The sequence below is a fragment of the Vulpes lagopus genome, chromosome 17 (assembly GCF_018345385.1).
Source record: "Vulpes lagopus strain Blue_001 chromosome 17, ASM1834538v1, whole genome shotgun sequence".
NCBI lineage: Eukaryota > Metazoa > Chordata > Mammalia > Carnivora > Canidae > Vulpes > Vulpes lagopus.
In genome coordinates, this window is record NC_054840.1 from 24979306 (window position 1) to 24997437 (window position 18132).

Here is an 18132-nt window from a genome sequence, read left to right on the forward strand (position 1 = left end):
CTACATGATTTGGCTCATATCACAAACGAGCAAATGGTAGAGTCCAAATATGGCTCAGGCCTGGCAGTTGCAGGACTGAGGCTCTAGGACTACATGGACCCAGTGCAAACTCATTTTGCTTCGGCCTCTGCTGACACTTGAGCTCAAGTGACATAGGGGCTGCTTTCTCTGTTCTCCACTGTAGTCTCAGGCTCTATCTAGCACAGCATCTGGCACATAGTAGGTGCTCAACAAATATTTGTTGAATGAAGGGATGAGAACCTGCAGACAGCCCCTCAGCACTGCTTAGCACCAGCTCCCTGTGGCCCTCCTCCCAGGGATCACTATTCACTCTGGCCCTGAAACCCCACCCTGGGCTCCCTTAATCATCAAAGGCCACTTCATGTCTTCTCTCCCACTTAGAGGGCAAAGGCAATCAATGTCTTGTTTACCACATGCCTGGAGGAGGGCCTGGTTGAGGAATGCTCAGTGTTTGAGAACCAAAGAAAGGACAAAGGACTGTCCCAGTTGTTTTACTCCATGGCTGCCTACCTCACTGGCTCTCTTCCTCCCACTGCCCTTAAAATTCAGGGTTCTCCTTCTTTCCCTTCTGTATTCTTCCTCTGCCTCTCACTTCTCCTAAGCCTTTGCCTGCATTTTTAAAGAGATGCCCCACAAGCCCTCGGCTCCCTCCAGGCTCATCCTCAAGACTTTACCCAGTTTCCACAGCTGCCTGCTGACCTCCCCAGGTACCTCACAATCACACATCCAAAATGAGTGGTTCCCACTACCTAAGTGTCTTCATAAGCTTGTATCCACCCACTCCCCCAAATAAGCACCATAGGAGGTAAATGTTATGATCCTCATTTTACAGATTAAGAAACAGCTTCAATTTGCATGGAGCTGCAGGGCTAGATAAAAATCATCGTCTGACCCCCAAACCTGCCCTTTTCCTGTGATGTCACATTGTCTCCTCCTCCCCAACATGCTCTGAGGTGATTCTTCCTATGGGCATCCCTGGTTCTCCAAAGACTCCTCCAACCCACTGTCACTCAGACTTACAATCTCTTCTGTCTTTATCCCTTCCTTCTTCTATTCCTCTCTTTGAACACCCAGTCACCCCGCAATTCACAATTTACACTTGATTATATCTCTTGCATCCCTCTGCCACTTCCCACATCCGGGCCCTAACAGACTCAGAGCCTAGAGTACTACTGACTCTCAACTCCTCTGCAGGCTCCCTCACTTGCATCAACTTGTCACACCAAGCACTGCTTACTGGGTTGCTCTCTTCCTGCTCTGGAGCATGCATCAGCTCTTGGGGGCCTCTACAATAAACTCAGTATGGCATTCCAGGTCCCTTCCACAGCTAGCTCTTACCCACCTGTCCAGCTTCTCATCTGCTTTGAGCTCCACATTTTGCCAAACTGGACCCCTTCTCATGGTCCAAATATAACTTAGCTTTTCCTTCTTCAATATTTTGTTTAAACTCTTCTCATTACCCCGCAAGGCCTCACCCACTCTTAGATATTCTAGAGCGCCCTGCTCAGATGCAATCTCATTAGGAAACCTCCAACTACCTGAGTCTCTCCTGAGGCCTAGAGATCCCTCTTTTGAGCCTGTTCTCAGCTCTCTTGGTCCATGAACCCATCTACACTGAAAGCTCTGTGTGGCAGTGTTTCTGGAGGTACATCTCAGAATTCCTCCATTGCACCTGGCACACAATAGGTGCCTATAAAATGTTGTCCTAGAAGAATAAGGGCAAAGAATGAAAGAAGGGAAGAGGGAGCATAAGGAAAGAAAGAAAGGAGAGAGAGAAACAAAGGAGGGAGAGAAAGAAAGCTGGGAGGGAGGGGGGAAGGAAAGGAGGGAAGAGTGAAGGAAGAAAGAACGAAGGAAGGAAGGAAAGGCAATTGGCTCACTAGGTGACAGGACAGGCTCATCTTCCCCACAATGACCCTAGGCAAAGGGAAAAGTAAACAAGTATCAGCACAGCCCAACAGAGAGGTGGGGTTGGGTGTTCTGAGAATGCTCCTTACTTTTTCATTGGCGGTCCTGTTTAGGTAGTAATCTCGAGAGGGGAGAAAGAGCCCAGATTGGTCCACCTGCAATAGCAAGTCAAGGAAGTGAGCCTTCCCCCAACACACACTTGGACTTTCGGACATGGGTGGTGGATGGAGCCACCCCAGTCTGCCTGTCATAGGGGAGGAGAGTCTGGGCTCAGCAAATGGTCAATAAGTCCCTCCCAACCCTCTCCAAACTGGTACCTGGATAACATTGCTGTTAGAGCTCTTAGAGTCGGCACTGACATAGACAGTGAAGAAGGGAGTAGCTCTGTAGGTCCCAGCTACTGCCTTCAGCACTTCCATGAAGTTGTCCTGGTCCCAGGGCCCGGTAATGTTCCAACCACCAATCTGAGTAGAGACCATAGTGGAAGCTATGGAAACAGGGGCCACATCCTCTCCCAAGACCTATCCTGACCTCCCCCAGGGGTCCTACCTTGTCAATGAGGTCTCGCAGTGGCTGGGCTCCCAGTTCCTCAATACGCTCCACCTGCAGGCAGGAGAGGTAGAAACGCTGTGTCTTCCGCTCAGCTTCACTGGTAGAGTTGAAGGTGGTGTTTTCTGTGGGGTAGAACACAGGTCCGGTTGGTAACTATGCTAACTGCCGAAAGGGGTCCTGGGCCTTCACTTGGTCCCTCTCCTTGCCCTGTTAAGGGGCAGTCCTCCTAATGTAGACCCAGGAAGATCATCTGAACAACAAAGAATGATCTCTTCTCCCCTGTCCATGGAAACCCTCAAAGATCTCTAAGCACTACAGACTCCCTCGTGCCCACAACACCTCAACAGTGATCCAAGCAGAGTGCAGAGTGGAGTCCCTTCATTATATACTCAGAGGTCTGTCCCCTCGAACCCATCTCCACCTCTCAGGATCCCCCTGCTCTCTGCATCGCCTGCCCCAGGAGTGTTTGTGGTCATCCACTTATTCATTCAGTTGTGGATATTTACTGAAGATCTAAATGCAAAGCCCTGTTCCAGGCATGACTTTTACTTGGCACAATGCCTCCCTGACAGCCCCACTCACCAAGCAGGTGCTTCAGTATGGCCTGGTTTTGGTCCCAGAGGCTGTTGAAGGTGTTCCAACGAGAACGCCCATCGGGCAGAGGATTTCTCTGAATCCAGCCACCACAGGAAAACTGGTAAAAGTCCTCACAGGGACTCACCCCGCGGTCCAGGGACTCCAGGATCTTTCCAGCTACTCGAATGCAGGCCTCTGTGAGGCAGGTGTTGTGGGATGGGTCTGTGGCAGGGGACACGGAGTGAGGGGTGGGGTTGGGAGACTGTCATTGGGTCTGAGAGAAGCAAATGCTTTGGGAAGGGCCATGACAATAAGAAGATTGGGAGGAGAGAGAAAAGCTGGGGGGAAGACTGGCCAAACCAGAGAAAATCTTAGCGGCCCTGGAGCCCCCAGAGCCCCCACGGCTTGGAGGACTGGTGCTACCTACCCCCGTGGTACTGGACCCCCAGAGCCACCAAGCAGCCCAGTAGCAGTGCAGCCAGCAGTAGAGAGACAGCGGCTAAGACCAGCTCCAGTTGGGTGTGCGAGCCCAAGAAGTCTCTTGTCCTCTTCCGGAATCCCACCTAGGGAACACAAGGTGACAGTGAGCTAGCAAGCTGCCGGGGGGATCCACCATCACAGAAGTCCTCCCAAAGGGTTTCCAAAGCCATGGAGCAAAGACGCTAAAGGGCTTCACTTGGAGCACAGGGGCAAGGAGGCAGCCTGAGTCAAGCCCTGAGCCTGCTTAGTGCAGCGTCATGGCTTCCGATGGCCTCAGCAGAGTTCCAGCGCAGAGGCCAGAGACCAAGCCGAGCTGGGGGCAGGGGACCCTCTGGGGCAGCCCGGAGCTCCTGGGTCTGCCGGCGGCACGGCAGGGCGGGGGCCTGTGAGAAACCGGGAGCCCCTTGCCCACCTCCACAGCGTCCGGGGAGGCCCCGCCCTCTACGGGGGTCTCAGGTGCGTCTTCCTCCCGCAGCGTGGTCCGCTTGTACTCCACCATCTGCCGGACAGTCGGGGGCGCCCGCGGGGTCAGGCCGCGAGGGCCTCCGCCCGCGGCCCTGCCCCGTGCCCCTGGCCGGGCCGGGCCCCTCCTGCCTGCGGGGAGGACCCCTCTCTCCGGCCGGCCGCCGCGGCCTGGGCCCCTCCGACCCGCGCCCCCTCCGGCTCGCGGGCCCTTCTCGGCCCCCTCGGCCCCCTCGGCCCCCTCGGCCCCCTCGGCCCCCTCGGCCCCCTCGGCCTCAGCCCCTCCGCCCCGTCCTCTCCGCGAGCCGCGGCCCCTACTCACGTTGCCGCCGCCGCCCAGCTCCTGCAGCGCGACGTTCATGGTGGAGTAGGGGCGCGCGGCACCCTAGGGCTCCCGGCGGCCGGCCCTCGCCCAGGCCGCGGCCTCGGCCCCCGGCCCGGCCCCGCCGCCGCCCGCCATCGCCGCCGCCCCCGCCGGCCCGGCCCCCTCCCGCCGCGGCGCCGCGCCCGGGCTGGGGGGAAGGCGCGGGGAGGAGCGCGCCTGCCGCCGCCCGCCGCCCGCCCTGCGCCCGCGCCGGGACCCCCCTGCCCCTCGGGATCAGCCTGCCCGGCTCCCGGCAACACCCTCTTGCAAGCCACCCGTCCTTTCCATGCCTTTGAACCAGGCCCAACCCCTGGTGCTATTTCTTGGCCCAGTTCCCCAAGTTGCAGGCCCTCCCCACTCCCTTTTAAACACCTTGAGGAAATTACGCTCTCGGGAGGAGCATCTGCCCCCGGCAGTTCACACAGCACCTCTTCAGCCAGCACATGCAGAGCAGCAATCGGGGGCGACCCACACACAGGGTGTCCACACGGCATCTACCCAGAGAGCACGCAGACCCAAAGTGCACAGGCAGGCACTCAGCCCAGCACATGGTTCCCCACCCCCACCCCCAAGACACACATGCCCAGTGTACGCACTGCACACTCACCATGTATACAAGGCTCCCAGAGCCGACACACACTACACTGTCCTGCTGTACTCACACGGCACACATGTACAGCACACGCGTAACCCACACTCTGACTCTACTCTTACATGTTGCTTCAAGACTGCACTTTTACTCCTCAAGATAATTGTTGTCATCAGATCATCTCACAAAAGGAGGGTTACAGATGGTGACAAATTGGCAGGGAAAAAAACAGCCATGCACAGATATTTAAAGAAAAGACGTGTTCACACTTCTAACTTGAGGAAAGCAAAGCATTTTATTTGGGAGGTTTACAAGAAAAAAAAAAAAAAACCCAAGCAATATTTAACTGAAAGGCAATAGCGTGGCATCTATGCATCTGCCATCTGCCTTCCATATTGTCATTCCCTAATCAGGCCTGGTGGTGTTGCAGTCTGCTGCACTGAAGAGTGCCTAGTGTTTGTTGCCACAGTTTTTAAAAAAGTGCCTGATCCACCTCCTTCTTCCCCAACCGACTACATGAATTTGACCTGAGAAGGCTCAGAATGGTGGCAAATCCATAATCCATTTCTCAACACTCACCCCAGTCCTCAGCCTGCTGCATGAGATTCTAACGTGGGCTGCTCTTGTGGTTGAGAAAGGGTGGATAATGAATCAATCAGGTTGAGAATGTTTTATTTGGCAATTACACACACACACACACACACACACACACACACCAATTACATGTTCTCAAATAGGAGACAGTACAGCGTTATAGGTAGGATGAATTCTGGATTCAAACTCAATGTCCTCACTTGTAAAATTTAAGTAAGAATAGCACCCTTGTCAAAGGACAGTGTCTGACACATAAAGGGCACTCAATGTGTGAGCTGCTATTTTTGTGTTATTGTTGTTAAAATCCTGTAGATAGAAATGAGAATTGTAAGGGGCTGTTCTATTTCCCCCAGGTAGATGGGTTCTAGGTCAATTAGGGGTTCCCTGAGCAAGAAGCTTTCACATTCAGCCATACTGGGGTCATACTGGGATATCTACTTGGAACAAGTTTCTGGAGCTGTTCGTGTTCACTCTGATGACAGTGTGGCATCACAGCACTTACCTCTTCCCCTTATCCCTTATCGCCCCCAGGAGTGGATGAAAGGAGATGTGGCAGCAGGGGCAGTCTTGGCCCATGGGAAATTCCACCATGGCATGACCGTGCAAGTGTACCATAGTCCTACTATGTAAGGACTTCCTGACAACAGGTGCATTAGAAATAGTCCTTATGGCTCCTTGACATAAGGAAAATAGCAAGCTTATAGCACTCTAGCATATGCCAGCCACTGTCTAAGTGCTTTACATCTCATGGTATGAAGCTTTTTTACAGATGAGGAAACTGAGGCTTAGAGAGGCTGAGAGTCACATGGCTAGTAAGTAGCCGAGCTGGGATTCAAATCCAGGCAGTCTGACTGCTTTCTGGAGAGAACTTTGTCAACATGAATCAAAAGGAGGATATACTTCCTCCCAACATTAGTTGCTAGTCTTCTGGCACATTTTCTCTGGAACAGTGAGGGGAAAACATCAGTTCTCAAGCCAGACAGACTTGGACTGAAATCTGGGCTCAATTCTTGATCAGCTGTATGATCTTTACCAAGTTACTTGAAAGCTCAGACCCTTTTTCTTCATCTGCAAAATTTTCTTCATCTGTAAAATGGGAACAATCACCAGTGTCTTGGAGAGTTGCTGTGATAATTACATGCAGCCACATAGGAGAGAGCCTGGTACCTAGTTTTATGGTGTTCTCAGTTTCACTAGGCTTGGCCTAAATGCATATTTCCTTTCTATCCATTCTCTTTCCTGATTCAAATCATTTATTAGGCTCATAACTATTCCTAAATACATGTTAAATACCCTAGCATGAGAGACTTGGAGTTTGCTCTATTCTATAATTCCATTTTCTTTCCTCTGTGTTTATCATCTTTGCCTCTTTTTTCCTCTCTCATTCTTTTTTCTCTATCTTTTCTGCTCTTCTTTTCCTATAGGAATAATTTCTTTCTTTTGGGTTTTTCCCCCGTCTAAAGTGATCGTGAATTGAGAGGGAATAGATAATGGTTTACCCGCTAAATTTACAAGCCATGTAAATTTATTATTTTTTTTAATTTTTAAAGATTTTATTTATTTATTCATGAGAGAGAGGAGAGAGAGAGAGAGAGAGAGAGAGACAGAGAGAGACAGAGAGAGACAGAGAGAGAGAGAGGCAGAGACACAGGCAGAGGGAGAAGCAGGCTCCATGAAGGGAGCCTGATGTGGGACTTGATCCCAGGTCTCCAGGATCATGCCCTGGACTGAAGGCGGCGCTAAACCACTGAGCCATTGGGGCTGCCCAAGCCATGTAAATTTAGCCATGAAGATAACAAGATACATTAATGTCCAGTGTTGACAAGGATGGGATATATGGGCACTCTCTACATTGTTGCAGGCTTACAAATTGATGTAACTTTTTTGGCAATATGAATCAAAAGGTGTAAGTATATATACTCTGAACCAGAAAGTCTAATTCTGGGAAATCGGTCCAGGAAATAATCATTATCCATAGGATGCATATATTAGTTAGCTTTTGCTGAAGAACTAACCTCCTCAAACTTTGTGGATTAAAATAGCAAACATTCATTATTTCTTATGCACTGCAGGTTGATTGGGTGATTCTTCAATTCCAGGTCAGCTCAGCAAGGGCTGAATGATGTAGCTCAGTGGTTTGGGCCTCAGTCGGGATGACTGGGTCCTGTCTCTATGTGGTGTCTCCTTCTCCAGTAGGCTAGCCTAGGCTCCTTCATATGGTGGCCTCAGGATCCCCAGAAACAAACAAACAAACAAACAAAAAACGGGACAAACATAAACGGTTTTCAAGCCTCTGCCTGCCCCACATCTGCTAATGTCCCTATTGGGCAAAACAAGTCAGATGCTCAAGCCCAGTTTCAGGGAGGGAGAAATAGAATTTACTTGATTGGAGGAGCTACAAAATATTGGGGCCATTTTTTCCCCTACAACATTTACTCTTCACAGCACTGTCTCTAATAACCAACAGGGGCACCTGGGTGGCTCAGTGGGTTAAACGACCAACTTTTTTTTTTTTTAAGATTTTATTCATCCATTCATGAAAGACACACACACAGAGAGAGAGGCAGAGACACAGGCAGAGGGAGAAGCAGGAGCCTGATGTGGGACTCGATCCCCGGTCTCCGGGATCATCCCCTGGGCCGAAGGCAGGCACTAAACCACTGAGCCACCCGGGCTGCCCAAGCAACCAATTCTTGATTTCAGAGTCATGATCTCAGGGTCCTGGGATGGAACCCTGCTTCAAGCTCCTGGCTCAATAGGAAGTCTGCTAGAGGATTCTCTCCCTCGGGCAGCCCCGGTGGCGCAGCGGTTTGGTGCTGCCTGCAGCCCAGGGTGTGATCCTGGAGATCCGGGATCGAGTCCCATGTCAGGCTCCCTGTGTGGATCCTGCTTCTCCCTCTGCCTGTGTCTCTGCCACTCTCTCTCTCTCTGTGTGTCTCTATGAATAAATAAATAATTAAAATCTTAAAAAAAGAAAAGGATTCTCTCCCTCTCCTCTGCCCCTCCCCCAGGTATCTCTCTCTAAAATAAATAAATTGATCTTTAAACAAACACAAAGAGTAGATGACTTAAAAAAAAAAAGAGTATAGGTCTTGTTGAATAAATCAAGCATCCATACGAATAAATCAAGCACCCATACAATAGGATAACAATGTAACATTTACAAAAGATGAAAAGGAAGAGTTAACACTCTGGGGAAATGTTCTCCATATAGAATTAAGTGAAAGAGTAAAAGGGTTTTTAAAAAAAATCTCATTTTGTGAAGTAAAAAAAGTATAAAAGCACAGATTTTTAAAAAGAGATTGGAAGGACAGCAACAAAATGTTAATATATCTAATGATGAAATTACTTTTAATTTCTTCTTTGTGCTTTCCTGTATATAGATAACAATTCTATTGTCCTGCACTTTACCTAAGCACTTTACCTGTTATTTACTTAATCCTTACAATGACCCAATAAGATATAGTTTAGCAGTATCATTGTCCCTATTTTATAGATGAGGAACCTAAGACACAGGGTAGCTTTTCAACATTCCCAAAGTCACACATCAGGTAGAAGAGAGATCCTTGATTTGATTCTAAACAGCATGCTCGGGATCCCTGGGTGGCGCAGTGGTTTGGCGCCTGCCTTTGGCCCAGGGCGCGATCCTGGAGACCCGGGATCGAATCCCACATCAGGCTCCCGGTGCATGGAGCCTGCTTCTCCCTCTGCCTATGTCTCTGCCTCTCTCTCTCTCTCTCTCTCTGTGACTATCATAAATAAATAAAAATTAAAAAAAAAGATTTATGAACTCACAATGTTCATGAGCATCTTAAAAAAAAATAATAAACAGCATGCTCTTAACTAGTATTCTTTCTTCTAAGTCAAGTGATTTGTCTGGGACCAGAGTGTGATGTTTGGTAAATAGACTATATCACTGGTTTTATTTTTTTTTTATTTTTTTTTATATCACTGGTTTTAAAAGGTAAAAAAAAAATTATTGCAAAAATAATATACTCCCTAAATATATAGAATAAAAGATAAAATTCCACATTCCAGGATTCCAGTACCATCCTCAGAGAAAGCCATTAACAGTTTTGTATGTGTCCTTCCAGATCTTTCTTTTATAAGCATTTACATACCTAAACAGGACATGTATAGGTGTGTATGCATTAGTGTGTGCATACTTTTCCCCCATATATGAAATCACACTTTACAGTCATTATTTGATGACATTTTGACAGGCTTTGGAGATTCTTTTTTTTAATTTTTTTAAGATTTTATTTATTTATTTATTCATGAGAGACACACAGAGAGAGGCAGAGACACAGGAAGAGGGAGAAGCAGGCTCCATGCAGGGAGCCCAATGCAGGACTTGATCCCGGGACTCCAGGATCACGCCCTGAGCCAATGGCAGGCGCGAAACCGCTGAGCCACCCAGGGATCCCCAGATAGGCCTTATTCTTTTTGTGATTTATCAGACTCTGCTAAATAGAATGAGTCCCAGAAATACCCTCCTGGTATGGCCTTTCTTCAACAAGGTGAGAGCAAAGGGCCCCCAGAGAGAGTTTAAGGAAGGAGAAACATAATTGCAAGAGATGTAAAAAGATGACCCCAAAATATTTGTAACAGGTTGCATTTGTTTCCTAGGATTGCTGTTACAAAGCATCACAAACTGAGTGGCTTACAGCAACAGAAGCTTATGCTCTCACAGTTCTGAAGATGAAAAGTCCAAAATCAGAGTATCAGCAGGACTGTACTCTCTGGAAGTCTCTAGGAAGGAATCCTTCCTTACCTCTTCCAGCTTCTTGAGGCTACCAGCAATCCTTGGTGTTCCTTGGCTTGTAGGAATGCCTGCTTCCCCTTCCTCTCCTTCCTCACATAGCCTTCTTCCCTGTGTGTGTGTGTGTCTTTGTGCATCTGTCCTCTTATAAAAACATCAGTGACTGGATTTCAGACCCACTTTAATCTAGGATGACCTCCTCTTAATTTAGGTAATTACATCTCAAAGTCAATAGCCAAAATAAATGTAAAGAAAAAATTAAAATACCTAATTATATCTGCAAAGATCCTATTTCCAAATAAGGTTACATTCCGAGGTTCCAGGTAGAAACTTTTAGGTGGAACTTTTAGGGGGCCCCTATTCAACCCACTACACAGGCCTAAAGTTTCCACCTGAATAAAAGTGCTATTACTCAATTGTCAAAGAGCATGGTATTCCGTTTAGAACATATGGATCAAACCCACTAGGTTTTGAGAGACTTTCAGTTGAGAAATTCAATGCACTGTCACAAAACTCCGAGCAAAATTAATTTAATTTTATCTGTAAAAATGAATTTTCATCTCACGGACAGTGATGCAGAACTTCTCAATTTTAAGTAGAGGATCACAACTTAAAGACCCCCCCCCCACACACACACACACTGCATTTTTACAACATAGATGTAGCTTATATAATTCTGTACCTTTACAATTTTGCACTTAGGTCTTTTGCTTTATTTTTTAATAGAAGTTTTATTTACTTATCCATTAGATACACACACACACACACACACACACACAGACAGAGAGAGAGAGAAGGCAGAGACACAGACAGAAGGAGAAGCAGGCTCCATGCAGGGAGCCTGATGCTGGACTCAGTCCCAAGACCCCAGGATCACACCCCAGGCCGAAGGCAGGCAGCAAACTGCTGAGCCACCCAGGGATCCCCCAGGTCTTTTGCTTTAATCATGACCTACCACACACAGCAGGGACAGGAATAAGATTATTTAAGAAGGAGCTCACCAAATGGATTCCAAGTTAAATGGTCACTTCTTCAACCTTTCCACTCTGGGAGTAGAAAAGAGAACAATCTCTATTCCCCACTCAGGGCTTAGCTCATCCTTGGCAAGAATTCTCACCTTTCCTTTAGCACTTTTAGTGAGGGACAGCTCATTACCTCCTGAGACAACCCACTTCCCATCAGGACAACAATTTCATCTACAAAACTGTCCTTCATGTAGGTTCTATCGTCTCTAATGCTTCAGACTAGAACATAGAGGTTCAGAAAGGTATGTACATCATGCAAATGACCAGAAAAGTTTGGAAGGATATCTATCAAAGGTTTCATGCGATTTTCTGTATTTTCCTAAAATATTACAAGAGTAAGTGAATGAATTTTTTTTAAGATTTTATTTTTAAGGGCAGCCTGGGTGGCTCAGCGGTTTAGCGCCGCCTTCAGCCCCGGGCATGATCCTGGAGACCCAAGATCGAGTCCCAGGTCGAGCTCCCTGCATGGAGCCTGCTTCTCCCTTTGCCTGTGTCTCTGCCCTCTCTCTCTCTCTCTCTCTAGGTCTATCATGAATAAATAAATAAATCTTAAAAAAAATAAAAACTATAATTATGGGGCCTTCCATTCAAGGCCACGGAAAGTGGCTATTCTCTGGAACTGCTCCCGCCGCCAGTCCTGGTCCCTGGGGGCAGCCTCCGCATCCCCGGCGTTAGCCTCCGCATCCCCGGGACTAACACTTGGGGAGGAGTTGTTAGAGGATGGAGACTCAGCAGCACCAGGCAGTTTCACTAACTGCGTGATTTGGAGGGAAGGAGATAAAGCGCTTCAGGGACAGTGGAGATCCCTTCGCCTCAGGTGTGGACTGAATGTACGGGAGGATTATCGTCCTCATCATTGCTGTCGTCAGCTACGCCAAGTGTGGGACCTCCCCCCCACCTCCAAGGCCAGTGATTGCGCCAGAGCCCCTGCGTGCAAGCAAGCAGGTGACGCTGCCGCTGACGGCCAGCTGGGGGTAGGGGAGGGAAGGGGGCGCTCCCCGGTAGGTGCCGCGGGAACGGTCACGTGAGGCCCCGCAACGCGGGCGGGCGGACCCTCTGTCCCTCCTCTGGCACCTCCGGATGCCCACGGGCGCGCGCCGCGTCCTCAGGCGCTCCGGGCTTCCCCGCGTCACCTGCGGCCAGGGCGCCCCCCGCGACGCCGCCTTTCATTCCTCCTACACGGCGCGCGCAGCCCGAGCCTCGGGAGCCTCCGCGGCCGGGAGAACTGCGGGACGCGGGGGGCCCGGGCGCCCGGGGTTGGGCGCCGGCAGCGGGGGTGGGGGTCTCCTCTGGTGCGCGCGCGTCGGCCCAGTTACCGAGACTCGTCCTAGGAGAGACCGAAATACACACTCAGGAAATGGTTACAGTAACGCGTAGGGCGCGGGTCCAGGCATGGAGCCATTCAGAAAGGCAGAGACACTTCTAAGAAGCACAAGTAGACTGACACAGAGACGCGGGGCGCAGGAACAGATACGCACGAGAGAGAGACTGAGGGATGGGCAGCCAGACGCAGACGCGCAGAGAACGCTCCATGGAGACAGTGTAAGACCCGAAGACCAATCCGACACAAACGCGCCAACGGCGGTGACACCACCCACCGCCTGAGCCATTCCCACGTCCGCGGGTTCGCACAGTTGAGCACACCGAACCCGTACGGGACCTTCCCTCCAGCGCTTTCCGGGGTCTCCTCTTTCGAATGCTGCCCAGACTCCAGGCTTGCGGCCCCGCCCCCGTCCCCTCGCCAGTCCCCCTTCCTCGCCTCCGGGAGCCTCCTGGCCAGACCCTCCTCCCGCCGCGCGCTCCCCAGGCCCGCCCCTCGCAGCCAGATCCTACACCCGTGGGCCCGCACAATTGGCCCAGCCGCCGCTCCCGCCTCGCGCAGGACCCTCCCGCGCACGCCGCCGGCCCCCGGTGGAGCGCAGGGCGCGCTCCGGTCCGCCCCCCGCCCCCGCCCCCGCCCCCGCCCCGCCTCTCTCCCGCGGCCGATGCCCGCCCCCCTCCACCGCGCCCCGCCTGCCGCGCTCTGCGGCAGTCGGGCGCTCATCGTCATTCCGCTCCTGCCGCCGCCGCCACCCCCGCCCCCCGCGCCGCCCCCGCCCCCGCCCGGTCCCCGTCACCACCTCCGCCGCCGCCGCCGCCGCCTGCCCAGCGGCCCGGGAGGCGGAGGCGCGGGGGAGGAGGCCCCGCTTGGCTCCGCAGCCCCGGATGCTGCATGACTTCATCCTTCCGCCGGCTCCCCTGCTGAGCTAGGGCCGGTCCGGCAGCCTGCCCGCCGCCCGCGCCCCGCCGCAGTCCCGCGCCCACCCCGCGCCCGCCATGTCCGAGATCCTGCCCTACAGTGAGGACAAGATGGGCCGCTTCGCCGCCGACCCCGAGGGCTCCGATCTCTCCTTCAGCTGCCGCCTGCAGGACACCAACTCCTTCTTCGCGGGCAACCAAGCCAAGCGACCCCCTAAGCTGGGCCAGATCGGCCGAGCCAAGAGAGGTATGCGGCCGGGGCCCGGAGTCGCCGCTTGACCCAGAAACCCTTCGCCGGGCGCCCCCCGGCTGCCGCTCCCCGCCAGGCGCCCGCAGCTCTTGCCGCAGACCAGCGCAGCCAGCCGCTCGCCGGCCGGGGTTGGGGGGGGGTGTCCCCGCTGCGGTCTTGTGTCCCTCTCTTCCCCTCTCCCGGGAACGCAGTGCCCCGGATTCGATGCTCGCCACCTCTGGAAGTAGAGCCCTGGCACCTGGGCAAGGGGGAGGGGCCGGCCGGGGCATTTGGGGCTGCCCGAAGTGGGAACGTGGGGCGACGGGCCGCTTCTTCAGGATCAAACGCTGAGTCGGTGGATGCTTCGGAAGAACCTTCGGGTGGGAAGGGACGTCCGACTGGAGAGAGGACAGAGGGGCTGGGGATTCGGCTGCCCTCGTTGCTTGCCTGGGGAGGGGGCTCTGTTGGTGCCAGGATCGGAAGAGAGAGGTTCAAGCGGCGAGAGGGTGAGGGTGGGCAGAGGGCTGGACTAGCTGAAGATTCTGTTGGAGAAGGGGGTCTGTCGAAGAAGGGGCTCCCGGGAGCAAAAGGATGATCAGCTCGGATGGAGGAGAGCTCAGGTGGCGGGAGGGTTTGGACTGGGAGGTTGAACCGCTGGTTGGAAGAGGGGGCGTTCCTCCACCGGGAGGGGAGCAGGGCCTGTGGGAGCTGGGCTCGGCGGAGGGTCGAGTTGTTGGAACTCCGGTGGGGAGGGCACTGTGGCACGGGCGTCCGAGGGGCGTCCCTGGGCCACCGCAAGTAGCTGTTCGGGCGCGAGGACGCGGGGCCCACTCTCGCCGCCGCTGCCCCCCGAGGCCGCGCGGCTGACGCGCTTTCTCCCTGCGCAGTGGTGATCGAGGATGACCGGATAGACGACGTGCTGAAGGGGATGGGGGAGAAGCCGCCGTCCGGAGTGTAGACGCGCCGGCTCGGGCGGCGGGCTCCGGGCCCGGCCCCGCAGCGGCCAGGAGCGCGAGCCGGCTATGCGGCTGCCGGCGCCCCCCGCCCCGGCCCAGGCGCCCGCGGGCGGGGGCTGCAGGGCCGCGCCGCCTTCGGGCTGCAGTCGCTGCCGCCGCCGCCTGGCACTCCGGAGCTGTCCGCTTCAGCACCACGGCGGCGGCGGCGGCGGCGGCGCGGACCGGCCCGGAGCCCGCCGCCGCGCTCATGCACTTTAGAACCTCGGGCCGCAGCCCCACCCCGCACACCGGAACGGACACAGAGACCCGCGGCTCTCAGCCCCCGACCCGCCCCCTCCCGCACGGCTCCCCTGCCCCGCCCCTCTCCGGCCGGTCTGGTCTGCAGAGCCGGCTGCCGGCCGGTGTCGAACCGCGCGCGCAGCCAGGGATGTTTGGCTGCGTATTTGCATGAGCTTCCCACCCACCTGAGCCCAGCCCTCCAGGCCGCTCCCTCACTCCCACCCCTGTCTGGCGTGACCCCAGCCTCAGCCTCTTTCTAAGGGACTTCCTCAGCACATTTGTATTTTTATATCCGACTCTTTGTTTACTGGCTCCCCTCATGGTTCATGCCCTCCCCCCTCCGCCCAGTCTCGGCCACGCTCTTCTGCGCCTGGCAGATAGGATGGGTGTTGAGTCTGAGATGGAACAAGCCCCCAACATGGTAACCAACCACATGGCCAGTCTGCCCAGGCCTGACCCCAGGCGACTCTCTGGCAGACCCCTCCTCTCAAGATATCACCTTCCAAGGGCCCAGGGCTGATTTTACTCTGGACCCCTGCATCCTGCCCCTGGGAACCCAAGTGAGGACTGTTCTGCACCTTTGGATGACACCTGTGGCCCTGGAGATGTTTTCAACCCAGGGGTGTCCTTTGTAAATGTTCCTCCATCCTCACTGTACCAGGAGTGTGTGAATAAACACAGACCTCCCTGTGTGTGTGTGACCACTGTTTTGGTCTGCTCAGGAGCCAGGCCAGAATGGCTCCAATCCCTTTTGGGGAGGGGGCAGATTCTTGGGAATCTCAGGTGCATGTTGCTGGCAAGGAAGAAGTTGCCAAGTAAACAGGTAGGCCAGCCTGGCCTGAGAACATTTTACAATGTAGCTTCCTTGGGTAAATACATAACCTAACCAGGATAAGAGGCTCGAGTTGGAGCTGGAGCTGAGATTAGAAGCATAACGCAATCTTGATTCAAAGTCTGCAGCCTCCTGTGAATAAATCCAGGTTGAATGGGGGTCAGTAACAGGCCCCAGGGTTACCGGTCTTGAAGTCTGGCTGGCATGTGGAAGGGTCATGCTAAGCTTTGCCCCCGGGGATGAATCACTGGTGGTTTAGTACTAGGAAAAAAAACTGAGGAACCCAAGAAGGAAACCAGAAACCTGGGATTTGGGATCTAGTTTGACCTGGGCTGTATTGTTTCCTGTGGAGTCACTTCCATCAGCTCTATCTTAGGCACGAGGCCTCTGGGATTGTGAGCACCTTGAATCAAACCCTAAGCCTTTAGTCAGGAATTCAGCTACTTGAAGAGCCCAGGGCAGAAAGGCAGGGAAGACAGGAGGACCATGCCTCTGGCCTCACAGCTGAATGGCACTGAGGAAGTCCTCATGATCCGAGTCCTGGAGGAAGCAGGGCGAGGTGGGAGGTCTAGGGGGTGAAAGGATCTTGGTCCCAAGGGCCAGCTGGGCCACAGTGAGCTCTTTGCCCTTCTGCATGATGTAAAGATGGAAGTGGAAACCACTGCCATAGGTTGCATGCCTCAGGGACCAGCCATATCGGGCTTGGGCATAGTGTCTGATCCGAAAGTGGGGGGCAGCTGAGGTCAATGAGATGAACCGGCCTCCATGGACCAGCACCCGGCTCACCTGCAAGGCAGACAGAGAAGCCACTGGTGAGGAGTCTATCTCCAGGTTCTCAAAGGTCAGTATGGTCCCAGATACCCTTGCAGGTACCACCCTACATTCTGTAGCTCAGGGCTCTTCATGGCAAGAGTGAGCCTCCTCTCTGCCCCTAGTCATTCCATGGAGGTAGGGCTATCTTCTACCAAGCCAGGAGCATGGGCATGATGTCAGGTATAGGGGGCACTGCTTTCTGGTCAACTGCTCACTCTCCTAGTCTGTGTTACCTATCTGGAAGCTGGCTGTTAATTCTTCCCTATGGTAACCCAATAGCCAATCATCAGCATCTGTGAGCCTGGCCACCCCTGCCCCCTATAATCTTGACCCAACTTAACCACCTCCTCCTTCAGGTCACCACAGTCCTAAAGGTGACCTACCACTTGCTCCTTCTGGCTTCTGAGTTCTTTCAATCTCCCAAAACCCCAATCCCTTCTCCCCACCTCTTGGTCTGCCCTCCTTTTTTGTTGTTCCCTCACCTCACTCAGCACCTGGTCCATGGTGTGGACACCTTCAGAAGACACATTCCAGGGATCCTGTTCTCCAGCTAACAGGGCATCCAGCGTGCCCTTCTCCAGCACCACGTCGAAGGAGCCACTGGGGAAGTCCAGTGCCCGCACATCCATGGTCTCCCAGCGCAGCGTGGGTACATGGGCATAGCGAGCCTGCATAGCAGCCACCACTACTGATGAGTAGTCCACACTGGTGACATCAGGGAAGCCCCCAAGGAACAGCTCGTAGCTCAGTGCGCTGTTCCCACAGCCTGGGGTGGGGATGGGTGGCAAAAGGGTTAGGTTAGCTTTGGTTCTCACTTCTCCCCATTATCCATCCACCCTTGGCCCATTTGCTCTCAGCCTAAACTAAACCCTCCCAAACTGTGGGACAAGCAGCGTGTGCAAAAAAGAGCATGAGCCTTAGAGTCCTACAGACCTGGGCCCATATCCTAACATTCCTTCCTGTGTAGATTAGGGTAAGTTGTTTACACACTGTGAACTTAGACTTCCTATTCAGAAAAATGAAGATGTAATACCTAGCCTACATGCAGGATGTGATACACTAAATTTAAAAACTAAAACAGCTGGGGAATAGCTGAAGGAACTCTGAACTTCCAAGTTCTAAGATCTAGATTCTGATATGTCTAGTCATACAGCCATGGCAAGTCATTCAGCTCTGAGCCTGTACTATTCGCATCATTAGGACCATAATATCATTATTTGGTTAATAGTATTATCCTAATCCCTAACCTCTCAGGGAAGCTTTGATGCTATCAGCCCTGCGAAGACTTCATGTTAGGGGTTACTACTCTGTTTTGGTTTCCCAGGCAGAATTAACCAGTGTAGGGGAACTTGCTGGGGACACACGATGGAGTTGATTCCTTGTAATTCCTTAAAGTATTAAGCACTATATTTGGGTTCTGCAGATAAATAGGGAGATCATGCGCTGGTGGGA

General features: G+C 52.9%; 2 protein-coding genes across 7 annotated transcripts in view; one reads left to right on the forward strand and one right to left on the reverse strand.

Annotated features, from left to right (window-relative positions):
• LOC121477458 (endothelin-converting enzyme 2) overlaps positions 1-18132 on the reverse strand; it is a 32029-nt gene that overhangs the window by 8690 nt on the left and 5207 nt on the right. The window contains exons 2-8 of one of the 5 annotated variants that reach the window (XM_041731772.1): positions 17163-17446; positions 3950-4036; positions 3485-3620; positions 3064-3279; positions 2479-2603; positions 2247-2393; positions 2019-2084 (exon numbers count right to left, since the gene is read on the reverse strand). In XM_041731772.1, coding sequence (XP_041587706.1) covers positions 2019-2084; positions 2247-2393; positions 2479-2603; positions 3064-3279; positions 3485-3620; positions 3950-4036; positions 17163-17446 — 1061 coding nt within the window. Of the gene's footprint in view, positions 1-2018; positions 2085-2246; positions 2394-2478; positions 2604-3063; positions 3280-3484; positions 3621-3949; positions 4037-4321; positions 4497-4735; positions 4872-16183; positions 16654-17162; positions 17447-18132 lie in introns of those variants that run through there. The other 4 variants (XM_041731769.1, XM_041731768.1, XM_041731770.1 and 1 more) reach the window with 4 other exon arrangements.
• CAMK2N2 (calcium/calmodulin dependent protein kinase II inhibitor 2) lies at positions 13404-15727 on the forward strand. 2 transcript variants are annotated; one of them, XM_041731774.1, is made up of 3 exons: positions 13404-13818; positions 14688-14761; positions 14994-15727. In XM_041731774.1, the coding sequence occupies exons 1-2, from the start codon at positions 13650-13652 to the stop codon at positions 14756-14758; spliced, it is 240 nt and encodes a 79-aa protein (XP_041587708.1). In that variant the 5' UTR covers positions 13404-13649; the 3' UTR covers positions 14759-14761; positions 14994-15727. The 2 variants fall into 2 exon arrangements, with proteins under 2 accessions (XP_041587708.1, XP_041587707.1); XM_041731773.1 differs by having other exon boundaries at positions 14688-14759; positions 14989-15727.

Excerpts from the sequence above, each read along its gene's own strand:
- CAMK2N2 (XM_041731774.1), top strand. The coding sequence starts at position 13,650 with ATGTCCGAGATCCTGCCCTACAGTGAGGACAAGATGGGCCGCTTCGCC. Across the intron at positions 13,819-14,687 it reads GATCGGCCGAGCCAAGAGAG|TGGTGATCGAGGATGACCGG; the intron begins GTATGCGGCCGG and ends CTCCCTGCGCAG.